Here is a 20521-nt window from a genome sequence, read left to right on the forward strand (position 1 = left end):
GTAACCCCTGGAGCTATGGGACGATGGCTGGGCGGGGAGGAGGGGAAGGGCAAATATAAAGGGCGCGATTGCTGTCCTTTGTGTCACGTGATGAAACGGTGTGTATTTGTGTTTCTCTCCCTACATGCTTGTGTTCCATTGGCTTTCAACGTCATCAAAATCTGCGTTTTGATGGAAGCGGCTGTTGTTTCCATAAACACGCACATGACCGAAAAAAAATGAGTAAAAGAAGCAACATCTCGTACGTGAAGCCGGCCGAACCCGCCTTCCTCAGGAAATTTAAGGAAGATGTGGGTTACAAGTCTGGGCCGACCGTGGAAACCAAGGTCAGTCCGACCCTTCAGTTCCTTCCCCCCCCCAAAGTCTTTGGCCAAACCTCATTCCTTGCGCTGGTCTGGCCTGTTACCCCTTAAAATAATAAAATGTGAGGCTGGATGAACACAGCAGGCCAAGCAGCATCTCAGGAGCACAAAAGCTGACGTTTCGGGCCTAGACCCTTCATCAGAGAGGGGGATGGGGGGAGGGAACTGGAATAAATAGGGAGAGAGGGGGAGGCGGACCGAAGATGGAGAGTAAAGAAGATAGGTGGAGAGAGTATAGGTGGGGAGGTAGGGAGGGGATAGGTCAGTCCAGGGAAGACGGACAGGTCAAGGAGGTGGGATGAGGTTAGTAGGTAGGAGATGGAGGTGCGGCTTGGGGTGGGAGGAAGGGATGGGTGAGAGGAAGAACAGGTTAGGGAGGCAGAGACAGGTTGGACTGGTTTTGGGATGCAGTGGGTGGGGGGGAAGAGCTGGGCTGGTTGTGTGGTGCAGTGGGGGGAGGGGACGAACTGGGCTGGTTTAGGGATGCAGTAGGGGAAGGGGAGATTTTGAAACTGGTGAAGTCCACATCGATACCATTGGGCTGCAGGGTTCCCAGGCGGAATATGAGTTGCTGTTCCTGCAACCTTCGGGTGGCATCATTGTGGCAGTGCAGGAGGCCCATGATGGACATGTCATCTAGAGAATGGGAGGGGGAGTGGAAATGATTTGCGACTGGGAGGTGCAGTTGTTTGTTGCGAACTGAGCAGAGGTGTTCTGCAAAGCGGTCCCCAAGCCTCCGCTTGGTTTCCCCAATGTAGAGGAAGCCACACCGGGTACAGTGGATGCAGTATACCACATTGGCAGATGTGCAGGTGAACCTCTGCTTAATGTGGAATGTCATCTTGGGGCCTGGGATAGGGGTGAGGGAGGAGGTGTGGGGGCAAGTGTAGCATTTCCTGCGGTTGCAGGGGAAGGTGCCGGGTGTGGTGGGGTTGGAGGGCAGTGTGGAACGAACAAGGGAGTCACGGAGAGAGTGGTCTCTCCGGAAAGCAGACAGGGGAGGGGATGGAAAAATGTCTTGGGTGGTGGGGTCGGATTGTAAATGGCGGAAGTGTCAGAGGATGATGCATTGTATCCGGTTGGTAGGGTGGTGTGTGAGAACGAGGGGGATCCTCTTCGGGTGGTTGTGGCGGGGGCGGGGTGTGAGGGATGTGTTGTGGGAAATACAGGAGACGCGGTCAAGGGCGTTCTCGATCACTGTGGGGGGAAAGTTGCGGTCCTTGAAGAACTTGGACATCTGGGATGTGCGGGAGTGGAATGTCTTATCGTGGGAGCAGATGCGGCGGAGGCGGACGAATTGGGAATAGGGGATGGAATTTTTGCAGGAGGGTGGGTGGGAGGAGGTGTATTCTAGGTAGCTGTGGGAGTCGGTGGGCTTGAAATGGACATCAGTTACAAGCTGGTTGGGCTTGAAATGGACATCAGTTACAAGCTGGTTGTTACAAGCTCCTGCCCCTTAAAATACCCGTGTTAAAGTAGGAATAGACTCCATTTTACAAGGAAATGGTAGAAGAGTAGAGGAAATCGGGTTGGCTGGAAAGTTCGGTTGAAGAGCTGTCACAGACACAATGGGCCGAGTGGTCTCTTCCTATATTGTCGTGCAGTGGTTCAAACTCATTTTTGTATCAGGATTGCCCACCTCACTAAATTCCATTATAATACAATATGAAATTGTTCGTAAAGATGTAGGCGCTCACAAGAATGGTTCCACGGATGAGGAATTTGAATTAAAATAGATTTGAGAAGTTGAGCTATTTATTTTGGGACAAGAAACTGAAACGAGATTTGACAGCGGTGTACAAAATCGCGACGGGTTTGGACTAAGTTGAATAGGGAGAGATTAAAACAGGTCACAGATTTGAAGAAATTGATAACGGAAGCAGAAGCAATGTGAGGAATAGATTTTTCTCACTGTGATTTTTAAATTCTGAAATGTGCTGTTGAGGGTGTGTGAAGCTGTTCAGTTGTGAATATGAAAAGGAACAATATTCAAAGTTAAGGAAAATGGCTGTCCAAACGAGCAATTCATTTGGTGCCAGTATTGACACAATGAGCTGAATAACCACCTTCTGTGCTGTAACAAATTTATGATTACTTTGTGTCACTTTAATACCATATCATGTACACTCCTTGGTGTGGCTGCTAGCTCTCTGTGCTGCATGAGCTATAGCTGTAGCTTTCTGCTTCTAAGCTCCCCTGCAGCCACCAGTAAAGCATTGTAAGCAATTTCAAATTTTCCCAGAGCTTTTAAAAACCACTAATGTAATCAAATAAATTCCTTTGTCAAATTATTTTTTAAAATTCTATAAACGCCCAGGGGGTCAGCTTCTGTAAGGAGGTAAAGATAAGTTTAGCTGTTCAGATTTTGGACAGAAGGTTATTGACCTGAATGATTAAACCTACTGTATCTACAAATGCTTTTTCTCGATAAACCAATAAGAAGAAAGCGCACCTGTTTTTTTTTTGGAAAGGCACAAATCGTGGAGGCAAACTGTTTCAAAATTGAAAACAGCAATGTATTCGCAGGGATTAAATTCACAAGGGAAGAAGGAAACAACAGTCAACTTCTGTTTCTGGATGTTGAAGTTGATTGTATGACCAACGGTGTGTTCCAAACCTCAATAGACAATAGGTGCAGGAGTAGGCCCTTCGAGCCAGCGCCACCATTCATTATAATCATGGCTGATCATCCACAATCAGTATCCTGTTCCTGCCTTATCCCCATAACCCTTTATTCCACTATCTTTAAGAACTCTATCCATCTTTCTTGAAAGTATCCAGAGAGTTGGCCTCCACTGCCTTCTGGGGCAGAGCATTCCATATATCCACACTCTCTGGGTGAAGAAGTTTTTCCTCAACTCTGTTCTAAATGGCCTACCACTTATTTTTAAACTGTGTCCTCTGGTTCTGGATTCACCCATCAGCGGAAACCTGCTTCCTGCCTCCACAGTGTCCAATCCCTTAATAATCTTATACGTCTCAATCAGATCCCCTCTCATCCTTCTAAACGCAAGTGTATACAAGCCCAGTTGCTCCAATCTTTAAACATATGATAGTCCTGCCATTCTGGGAATTGACCTTGTGAACCTATGCTGCACTCCCACAATGGCAAGAATGTCCTTCCTCAAATTTGGAGACCAAAACTGCATACAATACGCGAGGTGTGGTCTCACCAGGGCCCTGTACAGCTGCAGAAGCACTTCTCTGCTCCCATACTCAATTGTTATGAAGGCCAGCATGCCATTAGCTTTCTTCACTGCCTGCTGTACCTGCATGCTTGCTTTCATTGACAAGAACACCTAGATCTCGTTGTACTTCCCCTTTACCTAACTTGACGTCATTTAGGTAGTAATCTGCCTTCCTGCTCTTGCCACCAAAGTGGATAACCTCACATTTATCCACATTAAACTGCATCTGCCATGCATCCGTCCGCTCACCTAGTCTGTCCAAGTCACCCTGTATTCTCATAGCATCCTCGTCACATTTCATCCTGCCACCCAGCTTTGTGTCATCAGCAAAATTGCTAATATTACTTTTAATGCCTTCGTCTATATCATTAATATATATTGTAAACAGCTGTGGTCCCAGCACCGAACCTTGTGGTACCCCACTGGTCACCGCCTGCCATTCCAAAAAGGACCTGTTTATCACTACTGTTTGCTTCCTGCCAGCCAGCCAATTTTCAATCCAACTCAGTATTTTTCCCCCAATATCATGTGCCTTAATTTTGCTCACTAATCTCCTATGCGGGACTTTATTAAAAGCTTTCTGAAAGTCCAGGTACACTACATCCACTGGCTCTCCCTTGTCTATCTTCATAGATAGATCCTCAAAAAATTCCAGATTATTAGTCAAGCACGATTTCCCCTTTGTAAATCCATGCCGTCTCTAACCTATCCTGTTACTGCTATCCGAATGAGTCATAATTTCGTCTTTTATAATTGACTCCAGCATCTTTTCCCCGCACTGACGTCAGGCTAACCGGTCGATAATTCTCTGTTTTCTCTCTCCCTCCTTTCTTGAAAAGTGGAACAACATTAGCCATCCTCCAATCCACAGGAACTGATCCTGAATCTATAGAACATTGGAAAATGATTACCAATGCGTCCACGATTTTGAGAGCCACCTCCTTAAGTACCCTGGGATGCAGACCATCAGGTCCCGGGGACTTATCAGCCTTCAGACCCAACAGTCTATCCAACACCATTTCCTGCCTAATATAAATTCCCTTCAGTTCATTCATTACCCTACGTCCTTCAACCACTATTATATCTGGGAGATTGTTTGTGTCTTCCCTAGTGAAGACAGATCCAAAGTACCTATTCAATTCTTCTGCCATTTCCTTGTTCCCCATAATAAATTTACCTGTTTCTGTATTCAAGGGCCCAATTTTAGTCTTAACCTTTTTTTTTCTTTTCACATACCCAAAATAGCTTTTACTATCATCCTTTATATTTTTGGCCAGTTTGCCTTCGTACCTCATTTTTTTTCTCCACGTATTGCCTTTTTAGTTATCTTCTGTTGCTCTTTATAAGTTTCCCAGTCCTCTGGCTTCCCGCTCATCTTTGCTATGTTATACTTCCCTTCTATCTTTATATAGTCTTTAACTTCCCTTATCAGCCACAGTTGCCGCTGCCTCCCCTTAGGATCTTTCTTTCTCTTTAGCCATGCTAAATTGCCTGTAGTGTTCAGGGAGTGTGGTTTATCGGGGGATGGGTCTGGGTCTGGGTCTGGATGGGATGTTTCAAGGGGTGCTGTGGACTTGTTGGGCCGAAGGGCCTGTTTCCACGCTGTAGGGAATCTAATCTAATCTAATCTTTGGAATGAACTGTGCCTGTGCCTGCACCTTCTGCATTATATCCAGAAATACCTGCCATTGTTGTTCCACTGCCATCCCTGCGAGGGTATTGTACTATTGAACTTTGGCCAGCTCCTCCCTCATAGCTCCATTGTTCCCTTTATTCAACTGCAATACTGACACTTCCGATTCTCCCTTCTCCCTCTCAAATTGCAGATTAAAATTTATCATATTATGGCCACTACCTCCTAATGGCTGTTTTACTATGAGGTCCCTGATCAAATCCGGTTCGTTGCACAACACCAGATCCAGAATTGCCTTCTCCCTGGTAGTCTCCAGTACAAGCTGCTCTAGAGGCACTCCACAAACTCCCTTTCTTGGGGTCCAGTACCATCCTGATTCTGCCAGTCTACCCGCATGTTGAAATCCCCGATAACAACTGTAGTGATACCTTTGTGACAGGCCAATTTCAACTCTTCATTCAACTTACACCCTACATCCAGACTACTGTTTGGGGGCCTGTAGATAACTCCCATAGGGTCTTTCTACCCTTAGAATTTCTCAGTTCTATCCATACTGACTCTACATCTCCTGATTCTATGTCCCCCCTTGCATGGGACTGAATATCATTCGTCACCAACAGGGCCACCCCACCCCCTCTGCCCGTCAGTCTGTCCTTTCGATAGCACGTATAGCCTTGAATATTCATTTCCTAGGCCCTGTCCACTTGAAGCCACGTCTCAGTTATCCCCACAACATTGTACCTGCCAATTTCCAACTGATCCTCAAGCTCATCCATCTTATTTCTTATGCTTCGTGCATTCATATATAATACTTTTAATTCGTTACTCCCCTCACCCTTGCTATCAATCCCTATTTCACTTGGCCATACTGTACAATCCCTTGAGTTTTCTGCTCTGTTGATTCTGTTGTCTTTCTTAACTTTTCTTATTCTCACTTTCCCTTTAACTTCATTCTTAAACTTCCAGTTTGGCCCCTCCCCCCACTACTTAGTTTAAACACACCTGTGTTGCAGTGGCAAACCTGCCTGCCAGAATGCTGGTCCCCCACCTGTTAAGGTTCAACCCGTCCCTCTTGTACAATTTATCCTTACCCCAAAACATACCCCAGAGATCCAAAAATGTAAATCCTTGCTTCCTGCACCAGATCCTCAGCTGCACATATTCAAGTCCATTATCTCCCTGTTCCTGCCCTCTCCAGCCCGAGGAACTGGAAGCAAACTGGAGATAACCACCCTGGAAGCCCTGCTTTTCAGCCTTCTTCCGAGTTCTTTGAAGTCCCGCTGTAGAATGTCCCTCCTTTTCTTCCTAACGTCATTAGTGCCGACATGCACCACCACCTCTGGCTCTTCGCCTTTGCCCTTGAGTATTCCCTGCACTCTATCAGTGACATCCTGGATCCTGGCACCAGGAAGGCAACACACCATCCTCAAATCCCGCCTGTTGCCGCAGAAACCCCTTTCAGTCCCTTTCACTATGGAGTCCCCTATTACCATGACTCTGCATGATGTCTGACTCCTCGGCTCTGCTTTTACGCCAATGTTTAACTCGCATACCTGTCAGCCTCTCGGACTGGCAGTGTCATCTGTCTCGACGGTTTCTACGAGAGTCAACCTGTTTACGAGAGGTACTTCCCTGGGGTCTCTTATACTTCAAGCATCCCTTCTCTCTTCTGGTATCCTCGGTGTAATGACCTCGCTGAAGGTCCTGTCCAGAAAACACACTCTCGTTTTCTCAGATGATCCTGAGGTCATCTAGTTCTTTCTTCAGTGCTGCAACGTGCTCCTTCAGAAGGTGAATGTGGACACACTTTCCACAAAAGCAACCCACACTGATCAAATCTTCAACTTGTCCAGCAACCACCCTCACGTCCATAAACAAAGCTGAATTGAGACCATATTTAAATGGGCCAGGACACACTGCAATGCTCTAGAACTATGCAGGAAAGACGAAAAGCACCTATACAAAACTTTCACCATGAACGGATATTCCCGCAACTTCATCCACAGGTGCCTACTAAACAGACAACAACAGGAGGATACAGTATGCCCTAGCTTACTGGCCACTCTCCTAAGACCACTAGAAATCATGGTCGCGCACAAGCCCACAGCCACTCTAAGAAAAACATCACAATGTTTAAAGATCCCATTCCCACAACGCGCAGATCCAATGTGGTCTATGAAATACCATGCAATGACTGCCACAAGCATTACGTCGGACAGACTGGAAGGAGACTAGCCATCAGAATACATGAACATCAGCAAGCAGCACAACAAACTTTCCTTAATATTGGTATACTCAGACAATGAAGGCCATCAGCTTGACTGGAACAAGGTATATAGTAGCCCAAGCCAACCATAGACATGCTCAGGAATTCCTGGAAGCATGGTTCTCCACCCATAATGCAATCAACAAACATATTGAATTGAACCCCATATACAAACCCATACAGAACAAAACCAGAAATGACATCACTCACCACAATGGACCAGACAGTATAAATTCCAAGCGGAGTAGAATAACATCGCTTCATTGGAAGCCTCACTGATATAACCTAGAAAGGTGACAAAATGTCTGAATGAAAACAAGCCAGCTTGGCGAGCGAGTCAACAACCTCACCCACAAACTGAACTACGGATCTTTGCTAAGGCTTTAAAAAATTGAATGTATTACACACACTACAAAACATCTCACAAACAAGTAGGCATCACCTCCAGGGCCATCTGGGCATGAACAAGAGACAAACAACCTGGTGACCCCCCACTGGGTTCATCCCGATCTCTCCAGCTAACTTTCTGTTCCCAGTGGACTATTGTCAATGCAGCTGATCTAATCAAGCAGTGATGTTCAAATTGGATTTACAACAGACATTAGAAGCTGAAACCAGTGTTTTCATAAGACTTGCTATGCCTGTTTTTTCTTATTCCAGATTTCCACTGCCAAGAGAATTTTGCATCCTCCTTAAAAAAAACTTTGACCATAAAATATGTTTCCACACAGTTTGTTGATACTGATGCCAATGCACCAGGCCAGTGTGACTCCTCCAAATGTTGCTCAGCAAACATGAGAATCGGTCATTACCTCTGATGTGGCTTCCTCTCTTCCCCTGATTATGGTTAAAGTCCAGTGTTTGTTTGTTTGCCTGGAAACATATTAGTGCATTGGAACAGGAGCCCTTAGACCTATTCCATCGTTCACTTTGACCAGAGATGAACCATCTCTCAACTGCATTTGTTTGTCTTTGGGCCCTAGTGTCTTGAATTCCTTCCCTCAGCCAGTTTTGAACCTCTGTCCCCTATTGAGATGTTCCTCAGGACCTACTTTCTTGACCAGGCATTTGATCTCTTCATTAGTACCTCTTTATGTGGTTTGGTATCAAACTTTGTTTTACAATCAAGCCTGTGAAGTACCTTAGGACAAGTGGCAATGTTTAAGCATGCATATAAAAATGTACATTTTTTGTTTCAATGAAGTTTCTGAAAGCATAAGCTGATGCTGCTCTAGATTTCAGCATCAATACCATTGCAGAGTCAACTAGAACCTTAAAGCATTGAGGAATGTGCTCTACATGTTAGTACATATCAGTTTGTATGCAAATGGGGCATTGATTCTGCAGTTGCTGTTAATCGTGTTCTACAAATTTGCAACCTGGGCAATGAGTAGCCTTTGAATTGGTAAGGTGTACAGATTGCTTAGTATTTTATCATAGATTTGTTTTTTATCTTGTTGGAGTTGAAAAATTCTTCTCTCTCCTGAGGTACCAGAAATGTTAACTCTCGCTAGAGGTTGAGCCAGTGATATGAGCCTAGATTTTGTGGTAGTAACAGCCGTGAAACTGTAAGTGATTGCTATCATAACTCCCTTAAAACCGACCCCAACTTTGGACATTCAAATATGCAGTTAGGTGCAGAAGTTCATTGCTTGCTGTTAGTAATTCTATGCTTCTCAGTAGGGTGAGCTGTTGAGGCCCCACCAGACAGGAATCAATTAGAAATTACTAAACTGATGAGACTTTTCATGCTCTTAATCTTACTGTAAAAACCCATTGAAAAGGTGACATTCTGTTTAATAAGTTGCAGCAGAAGTTTTGATCTATTAATTTCATAAATACTAATAAATAGTCTCACTTTTCTTTCTAAATCAACTTTATATTTGTTGGATCTTAAGTTCCTTAAATATGATAGTCTCTCTTTCTTTAGTAAAGTCATTAAAATTGTGTCATCTTCTAACTAAACCTACGACTCAGTTGGGAAGATTGCATCAACGATTGAGTCCTACTATTCCACAAACTATCATAAATGTTCAACTGCACAACAAAACCACAATGATGATGAATTTACCTGACTGCCTGCTATTCAGGACAAAACAAATTCACAACAAGTTTTGTCATTGCCAGGAAGATGACTCATTATTATAAGTAGGCATTCCTTAAAGTGGAGTACCAATTACTACCATGTGACTTAAGATAAAGCCTTTTAAAACTCTAAACACATTCATTCATAAATAAGACATTCAAAACAGACAGTTTGACAGAAATATTATGGTGGAAAAATATAGATTGAAACAAATTCCAAAATCCAGATCACGGGTGGATTGATTTGTTTCTCATGTTTCTTTGTGTCACCAGTATGTTTTTTAAAAAAAATGTTGTGTTTGGTTCAGTAGTTGATTGGGTTGACCCAAGCCTTGTCTTGTATCAGAAGTCTTTCTTGAGAGTCTCTAGGTTTTCTTTTGTGTTTTTTTTCACTCAGTGAAAATGATGAGAGATAAGACTTCTGAATATCTCAGATGCACTGCAACATTGGTCTGTAACAAACTGCACCTGGACCAATCTGAAAGCTGTTGTTGAGCTGTTTTTCCTTAACTCAAATGCTACTGGTGCTTCTCAAACTCATAAGGTACCCATGTCACTGCTCCAAAATGTAACACAGCTTTGTATGGCTAAGGTGCAGACTACATAATCTCACTAGATCTTCGTGCTGCAGAGCAAAAATACTCGTACCTTTTAGCAATGTAATAGCATCTAGCTTCCATTTTCCTTTTTATACCCCATATAGAAAAATATACTGTCTCTTAACAGTGTCTAAGATTATTTTGCATTCACAAAAATTTTGCAAGCTAAGAGTGAAAAGGATTTCAGTTTATTTTTTAAACTTCCTGGCTTGCCATCTGAGAGAATATTTCAATGTAATTGGCTTCCTACCTTTCATGATGATATTGCAAAGTTTTTTTTTAATTGACTGACACCTATGGAACCAGGAGTGAACCAGTTGAAGTATTCCAGTAAATCAAAAGGTCCACATAATCAATGTTAAAACACAAACTAAGTAGTAGAAACGTAATGTAGGTGGTATGCACATATTTTATATAATTTTGTGTTCTATTTTGTTACAGCATAGATCACTTGAATAACAATGTCACTGTACCTTTAAAACTTAATTGCGCCCATAACTGACTACTCGAACGTCGTGGAGATTGTGATTATACAGGAAACATCCATTATTTCGGGTATATTTTGCCGGTTTATCAAAAGGTACCATATTACTGGTGCTGGATTATTTTTCAGGAAGTTTGGGCATGTATTCGCTGGAGTTTAGAAGAATTAGAGATGATCTCATTGCAGCAAACAAAATTCATACATGGTTGAAAGGGGTAGAAGCAGGAAGGCTGTTTTCCCTGGCTGGAAAGGGTGTCCAGAACCAGAGAATATCATCTTCTAGTAAGAGGGACACCCTGTAAGGCTGAAATGAGGAATTTCTTTACTCGGATGGTGGCACATCTTTGGAACTCTCTACCACCGAGGCCTGTGAAGTTTCCAAAAATGAGGCTCAAGGCGGATATTGATAGATCTCTGGATACAAAATATCCTGAATAAAGTGCAGACCTTGAGTGTTCGTAAAACTGGAGCTATGGAGGCAGGGGCTTTTGGTGGCTGGTGGCAATGGCACTGTTTGTGGCGACATTGTACACTTCTCACTGGACTTTTGTACCCCACACGAGTACATCTGACAATAAAACCTAAATCCAAAATATGTCAATGAATACAGGGATAGTACAAGAAAATGACCATGATGTTGAAGACCAGCCATGATCTAGTTGAATGGCAGAGCAGGCTGAAAAGGCTGAATGGCCTACTCTGCCTATTTACTATGATCCTGCTCCTGCACATTCACTTGATTTTCTGGCAGATTGTGTATTGATATTGAAGGTTTGGAAATCAATACCACGGATGAATAAATGCATGATTTATTTCCATGTATGTCATGAAGATGCAGTTTTGCTGCTACAATCTGACGCCATTTTGTGTTACAATAAAGATAAAAAGAAATTACTTAGGGTTCAAGATAATAAAATGTGAGGCTGGATGAACACAGCAGGCCCAGCAGCATCTCAGGGTAGGGTCCATCTTTTGTTCAAATTGAGATCTGAAGTAAGGCTTCAGGGCTTTTGCAAGATAATCCAGTCCTCAAGGACTCCCACTCTGGAAACAGCAATAACTATGCCGTAGGAGACCATGACTCCACTGCTGCCTCCACCTCACCGACACTGTCCTAAGTCCAGGCTCCGGGCCTACTGCCACTAAGAGTCCCCCACTCTGGCCACCACTGCTAAGGGTCCTGTTTCACACTGCCAACGCAGTAGCCATTGCCCTGCTGACACTGTTCCAGCCTCAAAGATGAAGAAAAGAAAAAGACAAAGTAATTGGAGAAAGCAAGGTTGCCGGCCAGGAGCAAATGGGCTCCCAAGAGCCTGAACACTATCTCCCATGCTGATGCCACCTTGGAGCTGTGGAGAGAAATCCTCACCTCTTTTTTTAATTGACATGCTTAAAATAACAGCGAAAGATCACTGTAATAATAAAATCTGAAAGAACAGCTGTAAATCTCAAACAAATACAGAAATTACTAGAAAAACTCAGCAGGTCTGGCAGCATCTGTGGAAAGAAGTTGAGGAAGGATCACCGGACCCAAAATGTAAGCTCTGCTGAGCTTTCCCAGCAACTTCTGTTCTTGTCACTCTACAAATATTGTAAATCTATTTTGAAAATTGGATTAATTTTTCTTTCCCTCCTTCAGAGGCAGCAGCTTACACCTGTTGATAGTGACAGTGGACCGAGTGATCTGGAAGACGAGCAGCCACAGGTTGTGGTTCTTCGCAAGGGGGACTTGACAGCTGAAGAAGCAGCAAAAGTCAAACAGAATGCAGAAAATTCAAAGAAATGTATGTAAATATGTGGAACTTGATCTTTCAACACTAAGTCATAGTACAACAGGTTTATTTGAAATCACAAGCTTTTGGACTGCAGCCCCTTCGTCAGGTGCAGTGAGAGGAGAGCACACAGACACAGTTTATAGGCAAGGAGATCAAAAGGATCATACAACTGGTGTGATTGGAGTGAACAAACCTAAAATGGCTGGCTGAGTGCCTCCTTTAGAAGCTTTAATCATTCATACACTGCTTCTAGAATGCAAGAATGTATGGGGAACTCTGCTAGAAAGGAGATGCAAGTTTCGACTGATTAAGATGCAAATGCCAGAACCCATTTCCAGTCATTGCCCCGAGATAAATAAAGGTTTCATTAGTGGCTGCTTGACATTCCAAACATAAAACAACAGAGTGACAGGAATAGACAAAAGGTGACATCTCAGGTCAGACACTGAATTGTAGGTGTGATGTCTTGTCCAGAATCTGTCTCAGAGTTTTAACCTGGAATCGGGCTGGTTTTATTCCGAAAGCAGAAATTTATAAAATGTCAGAATGAATGTGATTACAAATTGTGTGTTTCTTGAACAAAATAGCATAAATCTTCATATAAACAAACATCTTGGATGAAATGATTCATCCCACAAGACTGAGAGTGCGAGCAAGTGCACGTGAGAGAACATATTTGTGTGAGAGAGCATGTGCATGCACGTCCTCGCTCACGTGTGAAAGAGTGAAAGTTCAACTCATCGATTACCAGTTGCGACACACCGCAGCGAAAAACCACAACACAGTCACAGGATATGATTGATAGAGTATCCTTCATCGTTCAGGACTTCCCGGGAGTGGAGAAACTATGGCATGTTTGTTACAGCCCTCAACATTGTCATTGATGATGAGCATCTCACCAAGATCTTCCCCATGTCTCCACTTCTCACCTTCAAAACAACAGACGAACCTTAAACAGATCACTGTTCGCAGCAAACCACCCAACCTTCACGACAACATTAGTTACAACATGACATAACCCTGCCATGGCAACCTATGCAAGAAATGCCAGATCAGCAACTTGGATACTAGCATCACACGAGGGAACACCTCCCACCACGTACATGGAAGATAGTCGTGTGACTTGGCCAACGTTATCTCTCTCATGCACTGAGGCATGGTTTATAGGAGAGACCATGCAGACGCTACGACAATGGATGAGTGGACACTACGCAACAAGCACCAGAGTTATGAATGATTAAAGGTTCTACAGGAGGCAGTCAGCCAGCCATTTTAGGTCTGTTCACGCCACTCACACCAGTTGTATGATCCTTTTGATCTCTCTGCTATAAACTGTGTCTGTGTGTGCTCTCCTTTCTCTGCACCTGATGAAGGGGTTGTGCTCCGAAAGCTTGTGATTTCAAATAAACCTGTTTGACCAAAACCTGATGTTCTGTGATTTTTGACTTTGTCCACCCCAGTCCAACGCCGGCACCTCTACATCGCATTCCTGATCTTTGAAAGTGCATTTAATAGCCGTTTTGTATCTGCTGTACCCTGATTTTATAGCTGACTGTTAAAAGTATCCAAAATACATCTGTTGTGAGCAGCTTGGATTCAGCTATTGAAAGTATATTGAAAGGCATTTACACAAGTGTGTTCTGCAGTGATTTAAAGGGTAATTGTGCACTTGACACTTTGTTTATTTTTGGTTAAGTCTGTCACTATCTATTGTTTCTGGATCAAAATCTTGGAACTCTGTCCCAGACAGCATTGTTGTTGTAACTCTATGCCCAGCCTGTGGTTCAAGAAGGTGGCTTCACCAACATTTTCTCAACGGCAGTGTAGGATAGTCAATAAATGATGCTTTGTTGCTGTCTCTTCTACCTTGCAAATAAAGAATACATTTAAGAAATAAAATGGGATACAGTAGAACATTGTTTAATTTGGAGAGAGCAGTAATATTAGTGACCAAAACCTGTAATCTTACAGTGAATTAAGAGGATCAGGCAATTAAAGTCTTAATTTCCTCATTGTGTGCAATCCTGTGTCTACTGACAAGTCTGTTTTCCTGGAATCACTGCCCCTCCGTCTGTTTGCTATCTGACCTGATAGATTAGAAGGTGTTGATCCATGGGTCGCCCATCAATGTAAACCACAGGCCATTTCAAGAGTAGTGTGGATGTAAAGTGGGAGAAATTTTGCCAAAAGTAAACGGGTGTTTTGAGCAATAAGAGTATTTCATCGTAAGCAAATACCTTTCCTGATTACTCTTAATTTTCTTGTATTTTGTGACCAGCTGAAGAGCCAGAGCCAGAGGATGGGAAGCATGTATTCAGGAAACCAGCAAAGCGTTCTTCAGGCGACACCTTTGCAGGCCTGACTGCCACTTCTAGCAAGAAGAAAAAGGAGGAGCGAAAAGAGCAAACCGAATACTCCAATTCAGAGAACAAACCAAAACAAGTGAAAAACACCAGCTTGCTGTCTTTTGAGGATGATGGAGATGATGATTAAGGAAGTACTCTACCTCTATTAGGTTCTTATTAATAAGAAGCTAATAATATTGCTATCCTGCCTTTGGATGAACCCAATTTATCAGCTCTGTACAGTTCCAAATTAGTTTAGTTACATTGAAGTGCAGCTAGGGCTCATATTTAATGTTGTATGACTATAGCAGGTAACCCAGTCTACTGTTGTTGTTGTGTTGTTTCCTCCTTCGCCACGACCAAGAGCTCAGTTGTTATTATTATAAGTTTGTTAAAAAGAATATGAGGAGGCTCAGGGGCAAAAAAAATGGATACCACTCATCGTCAAGCCAACTTAAATGCACGTTGAGATAACACTGGATAGAGCTGGATGAACACAGCAGGCGAGGCAGCATCAGAGGAGTAGGAAAGCTGACGTTTTGTCGAGACCCTTCTTCAGGAAAAAAGCAGATTGCACGTTGTCTTTGCAGCTGAAATCTGCAGCAGGTTGAGTGCTTTATTTAATCTTCCTCTCGTTGAAATCAAAGGGTGAGGCCCTAGTGATTGGAGTTTATAAAAGCATGTGATGTATGACATCAAGGTGGTGAGGAATTAAAGTAAAATGTATGAGGAATTTTTTTTAAAGAGGACAAGAATATAAATTGTGAGTGTTTTTATTTTGTTACTGCGTTCAGCAGGTGATATTCAGCCCTATATCTTCCCCTCAATTCTAGCAAACAATTGTGTTATGGGGGGTGGTGGGGTGGTGTGGAAAAGAAAATTCTGCATCTGATGAAAGGTGATTGACTTGAAACTTCAACTTTGATTTTCTTTCCATAGTTGCTGCCTGACTTGTTTATTGTTTCCAGTATTTTCTGTTTCAGATTTTCAGCAGCGTCAGAACTTTGCTGTTGTACACTTACTGTGTTGTTTTTGGTGCTGTATATAGGCTGTTATGCCTTGCTAGCAATTCCTGAGTGTGAGCTGATGAATGCATATGCAAGAGTGGCAGCTTTCACGATATCACTGAAGTAGTTTTACGTGACCCGCCTAACGGGAAAACTGTTGGAATCAGATTGGCTACCTGTTTTATATCCTGACAGATTCCATTTTCAATTCACTTCAATACAAAATAAAATTGGGTGGGATGTTAGGATGGACAGTTGACCAGATCGTGCCAGTTTCCTGTTTGCCAGGTGAGATTAGACTAACTCATTTTCTGGGTTTCAGTGATGGCAAATGGCTCACTGGTTAGAGTGTGCTCACTTCACCTTTCCCTTTATGGAAGCTCACCCATCCCACTGGCCCCAATTTCTAATGCACTACCAAAAAAAATCCACAAATCCCTCAAATCCATGCCTATCTTTCCCAGAGATTCATGTTTGAATCTCTCCAATTGGGTTTCTGCCCATGCTGCAAGATAGAAATTACTTAACTGAAATTGCAAATAGCTTATTACTCTGTCAAACTATCCCTCCTTGCCTTTCTCAGTCTGCAGCCTGTGATGCGGTTGAGCACATGTCCTTCTTCAAATGGCTATCCTCCATTGTATTCCTGGACTGAACTAGTTCCATATTACATTGTAGCCAGAGAATCACTTGCAGCAGCTTGCTTTCCTGCTTCCATAACTTTGACTCTAGCGCACATTGACGCCTCCTGGTTCTCATCTACATGCTGGCCCTTGGCAACTCATGCAGAAACACAGTTTTCAAACATGTTGACAACACTCAGCTTGCCTCACTGCCACCTCTCAACTTGTTAAATTATCCAATCATCTGTTACTGGATGTGCAGAAATTTCTTAGTTAAATATTGGTAAGATTGAGGCCAATGCCTTTTGATCCATGCCACAAACTCAGCTCCCTCGCCACTGAAAGTTGAACCAGACGGTTCACGACCTCACCATTATCTTAGACCTCAAGATGAGTTTTCCACCATGTATCCATGCCATCACTATGACTGACTATTTCCACCTCCAAGACATCATCATATCCCACCCCTTCCTCAGTTGACTTGATGCTCTAATCCTTATCCATGATTCATTAGCTCCAAACCTGACTCATCTGTCACAGGTCAGTCTCCCAAATTCCACCCTCTATAAACTCACTAAAAATTCTCCTGCTCATGTGTCGCATCAAACCCATTCACTCTTCATTCCCAATGCTTGCTTGTCTGGTTTATTTTCGGTCATGTTCAAGCAGTGTTTCAATTTTAAAATTCTCATCCTCATTTTTAAATCTCTCCAAGGCCTGGTTCAACTTCGATGTTGTAATTTCCTTAGTAATTACCACTACAGTTTCTGAGTGAAAAGATACTTCTATGCTCTCCTCTTAAGCAGCAACTTCTGTACCTTTTTTTATCCCGTCAGGGGAGAACTTGAAAAGCAATGTTATGCCTTCTTTTTCACAGCACAGTTGGTAAACTACAGGTGAGTTGCCTGCCCAGCATATCTGTGTTTTACAGCTCCATTCATAAATAGAACGATTCAGTATGAGTTCTGCAGTGCTGTCTTTTTCCTTCAGTACTTACAGAAATCCTGCATGAACTCCAATAGGCTAAATGGGTGCCTGGGTTCGTAATGACTCTACAAATATGAAATGCTGAAAATGCTCAGCAGGTCAGGTGACATCGGTTATGAGAAAAATAGAACATTTCAGGTTGATGACCTCATGTCATAACCAGAGAAAGTAAGGATAGTAAGATTTCTGCTGTATTTAGTTGAAACTGGACTGGTTCTACTGTGTATTGTGGCCACTCAGACTAATCAACATCTTTGGTAGGGTGTTCAGCTGAATTCCAACTGGTTTCTCTCAAAAGATGTGAAATAATTTGTGTGTGACAATGGATTTATTGTTTAAAAAATGGAGAGAATCTGTGCATGGAGGTGATTTAGTTCACCATATAAAATTTTGAATCAATGCAGTTTCAATCTGTATGTATTAAGCATTGAGTTATCCACAGAAATATTAGGTTTCTGAAAAAAGTGTGCATTTCATTGGTACTTGGCAATCACTTCACCCGTTTTCTCCACTTCATTACTGGTGTCTCTTGCCCTCCAGCACTCTGCCTACGTGCTGAATATTTTGAGTGTCTTTCCCAAAAGTGGTAGAAGGATAATAGGAGTGTAGAACCTAGCTTCATCCATGCATTCCCACTTCCTTATGGACACCTTCAAAGAGTGATTTCCATTTGGGATTCCCAGCTGATTATCCACTTCTCCAACAGAAAGGTCCACATAGCAAGGAAATAGGGAGTGCACTGACATTAAACCTCCTTCAATGCACACTAGTTTGAGTCCAAGAATTTTGAGAATGCTAAGACATTGATTATTCAAATAATCACCATAAAAGTGTCTGTCTCATGATAAGAAATGAACAGAATGCCATTGGCTTGCCTAATTAATAAGCGCTTTTAGTAGCATCATCTTTGAGGAGGTAGAGCAATCATTCTCATTCCACGTGGGAATGTGGGTAATAAGCTTCTTTTTGGGAGCTAAGCAATGTGTTTTTATAGTGATGTAGCTACGCCCGTGGTTTTATCCTTTGTGAGATTTGTATTGGAATGTTGATCTTTGTGCTTTTTTTAAACTGTAGTAGTATATAGATTGATAACATGTTATCAATGATTTTCAATTTCAAATATAGTTGGAAAGACAACTTGTATGAACTATACTGTTTTCCATTAATAAAGCACACCATCAATCATTTCAATTGTGTGCACTTTAATTAAAGGGCTCATCATTTTGTTGGGATGAACTCTATTATTCCTAATGTTATGCAATAATTTCCCAATTTGTGGTGTGGTTGAGGTGGAAGGATCAAGAAGAGATTAGTTAATCTCCCTCGGGAAGAAGGGAAATTTATAGAACACCTTTTTAATATAATTAAACATCCAAAGACACTCCACAGGAGTGTTTTAAAACAAAATTTGACACTGAAATACATAAGCAGATCTTGTGGCAGAAAGCCAAAAGCTTGATCAAAGTGTTTGGGTTTGAGGAGTTCTTAAAGGATGAAGTGGTTTAAAGTGGTTGAGGGGAATTCCAGAGCTTGGGGCCTTGGCAGTCAGGAGTAGAGTAGTTAATTCAGGCAAGCTCAAGAGTCCGGAATTAGAGGAGCATGGATATCTTGAAGTGTTACAAGTCTGGAGGAGGTTACAGAGCTGGAGGCAGAGTCCATGCAGTAATTAAAAACAAGGGTGACTTCTAACACAGAGCCATTACTTACTGGGGACCAGTGCAGGTCAGTGAGCACATGGGTGATTGAGAATGACTGACAGTTTGTTTGAGTAAAGGCTTGGACAACCTCAAGTTTACAAGATTTGAAAATGGAAAGAATGGCAAGAATTGCATTGAAATATTCAAGACAACAAAGGCATGGGTGAGAATTTCTGCAGCTGATGACCTGACGTAGGGATGGAATCTGGCTCTGCACAGAGTGTTTGAGGGGTGTACATGCAGAAATCTGTTTAGGAGCTCACCAAAGGCTCAAATGGAGTAGTGAGATTGTGAATAGCCTCATACCTACCCATTGTCAAGGAGAGATTGATTGATTCATGAAGGTCTCTTTGTTGATATAGAACTACACAGGTATAAGCGTTTATTTAAAAACAAATGTTTATCTTTTTGATTTAAAAAAAAGTTAGTTCTGTATTCTATGGGTGAATTATGCTCTGAATGGTTAAGTTTCAGTGTCCAGGTGAACACTTGGTTGTTCTTAGTCTTCAGCCCTGCCATTCTACATGAAAGCAGTTTAAAGGTGGAGCTGTTAAATGTTTCCCTATAGTATAGCACACAGCATTTTAAGCAAACAGAAAGAGCTGATATTAATAGATGTTACTGGAAAAGCTCAGCAGTTCTGGCAGCACCTGTGAAGAAAGCATCAGAGTTAAAGTTTCCGGTCTGGTGACCCTTGCTCAGAACATTGAGGAAGGGTCACCAGACCTGAAACTTTAACTCTTGATTTATTTCCTCACAGGTGCTGCCAGACCTGCTGAGCTTTTCCAGCGACTTTTGTTTTTGTTCCTGATTTACAGCATCCACAGTTCTTTCAGTTTTTATTTATGATATTAATCCACCTTGGTGTTCTAGATTAGGCTGATTCACTAATGTGGCTACACTTAATGCTTAGATCGACCCTTGTCAAATATTTGGGCCTAGAATGTTCAAATGTTTGGGCTGAGAAAATTCAAACACAAGAAACCAGCAGAAACAACAGGCAAGTGATCTGTTCCTGCAAAATCCAGCTATGAAATCAGGTGTAAGAATGTACTCTCTCTGCCTAATACACAAGATGAAGAGATTAAAATGAGGTCATGTCTGTTGCTTTGGCGTGTGCAATAGATTCCACGGCCTTGTTCAGAACAGTCTTGTCGTACTCAACATCAGCTCTGTTTATCTTTCCACAGATGCTGCCAGACCTGCTGAGGTTCTCCAGTACTTTTTCCTGTACTTGATTCCATTGCCTCACTTGAAGAATAGCATGGATGTTTTGCCGAATGTCCTGGCCAATATCTATCCCTTAAGTAACAAGCTGAAAACGGTTCCTTGTCTTTTTTAAAATATTCTGTCATGGTACAAGAGTGTCACAGCCAGGCCACCTAATCCCCCATGAACTGTGTGACTTGCTGTGCAAAGTTGGAGGATAAAAAGTCAACCACATTGTTATAGGTTTGGTGTGAAATATAG

General features: G+C 42.4%; 1 protein-coding gene across 1 annotated transcript; it reads left to right on the forward strand.

Moving 5' to 3' along the window:
- The first annotated feature begins 51 nt into the window (after positions 1-51).
- On the forward strand, positions 52-19107 carry kiaa1143 (KIAA1143 ortholog). The gene is made up of 3 exons (XM_048559897.2): positions 52-326; positions 12257-12401; positions 14671-19107. The coding sequence occupies exons 1-3, from the start codon at positions 219-221 to the stop codon at positions 14883-14885; spliced, it is 468 nt and encodes a 155-aa protein (XP_048415854.1). The 5' UTR covers positions 52-218; the 3' UTR covers positions 14886-19107.
- Positions 19108-20521: the final 1414 nt, after the last annotated feature.

Source organism: Stegostoma tigrinum, chromosome 2, assembly GCF_030684315.1.
Source record: "Stegostoma tigrinum isolate sSteTig4 chromosome 2, sSteTig4.hap1, whole genome shotgun sequence".
NCBI lineage: Eukaryota > Metazoa > Chordata > Chondrichthyes > Orectolobiformes > Stegostomatidae > Stegostoma > Stegostoma tigrinum.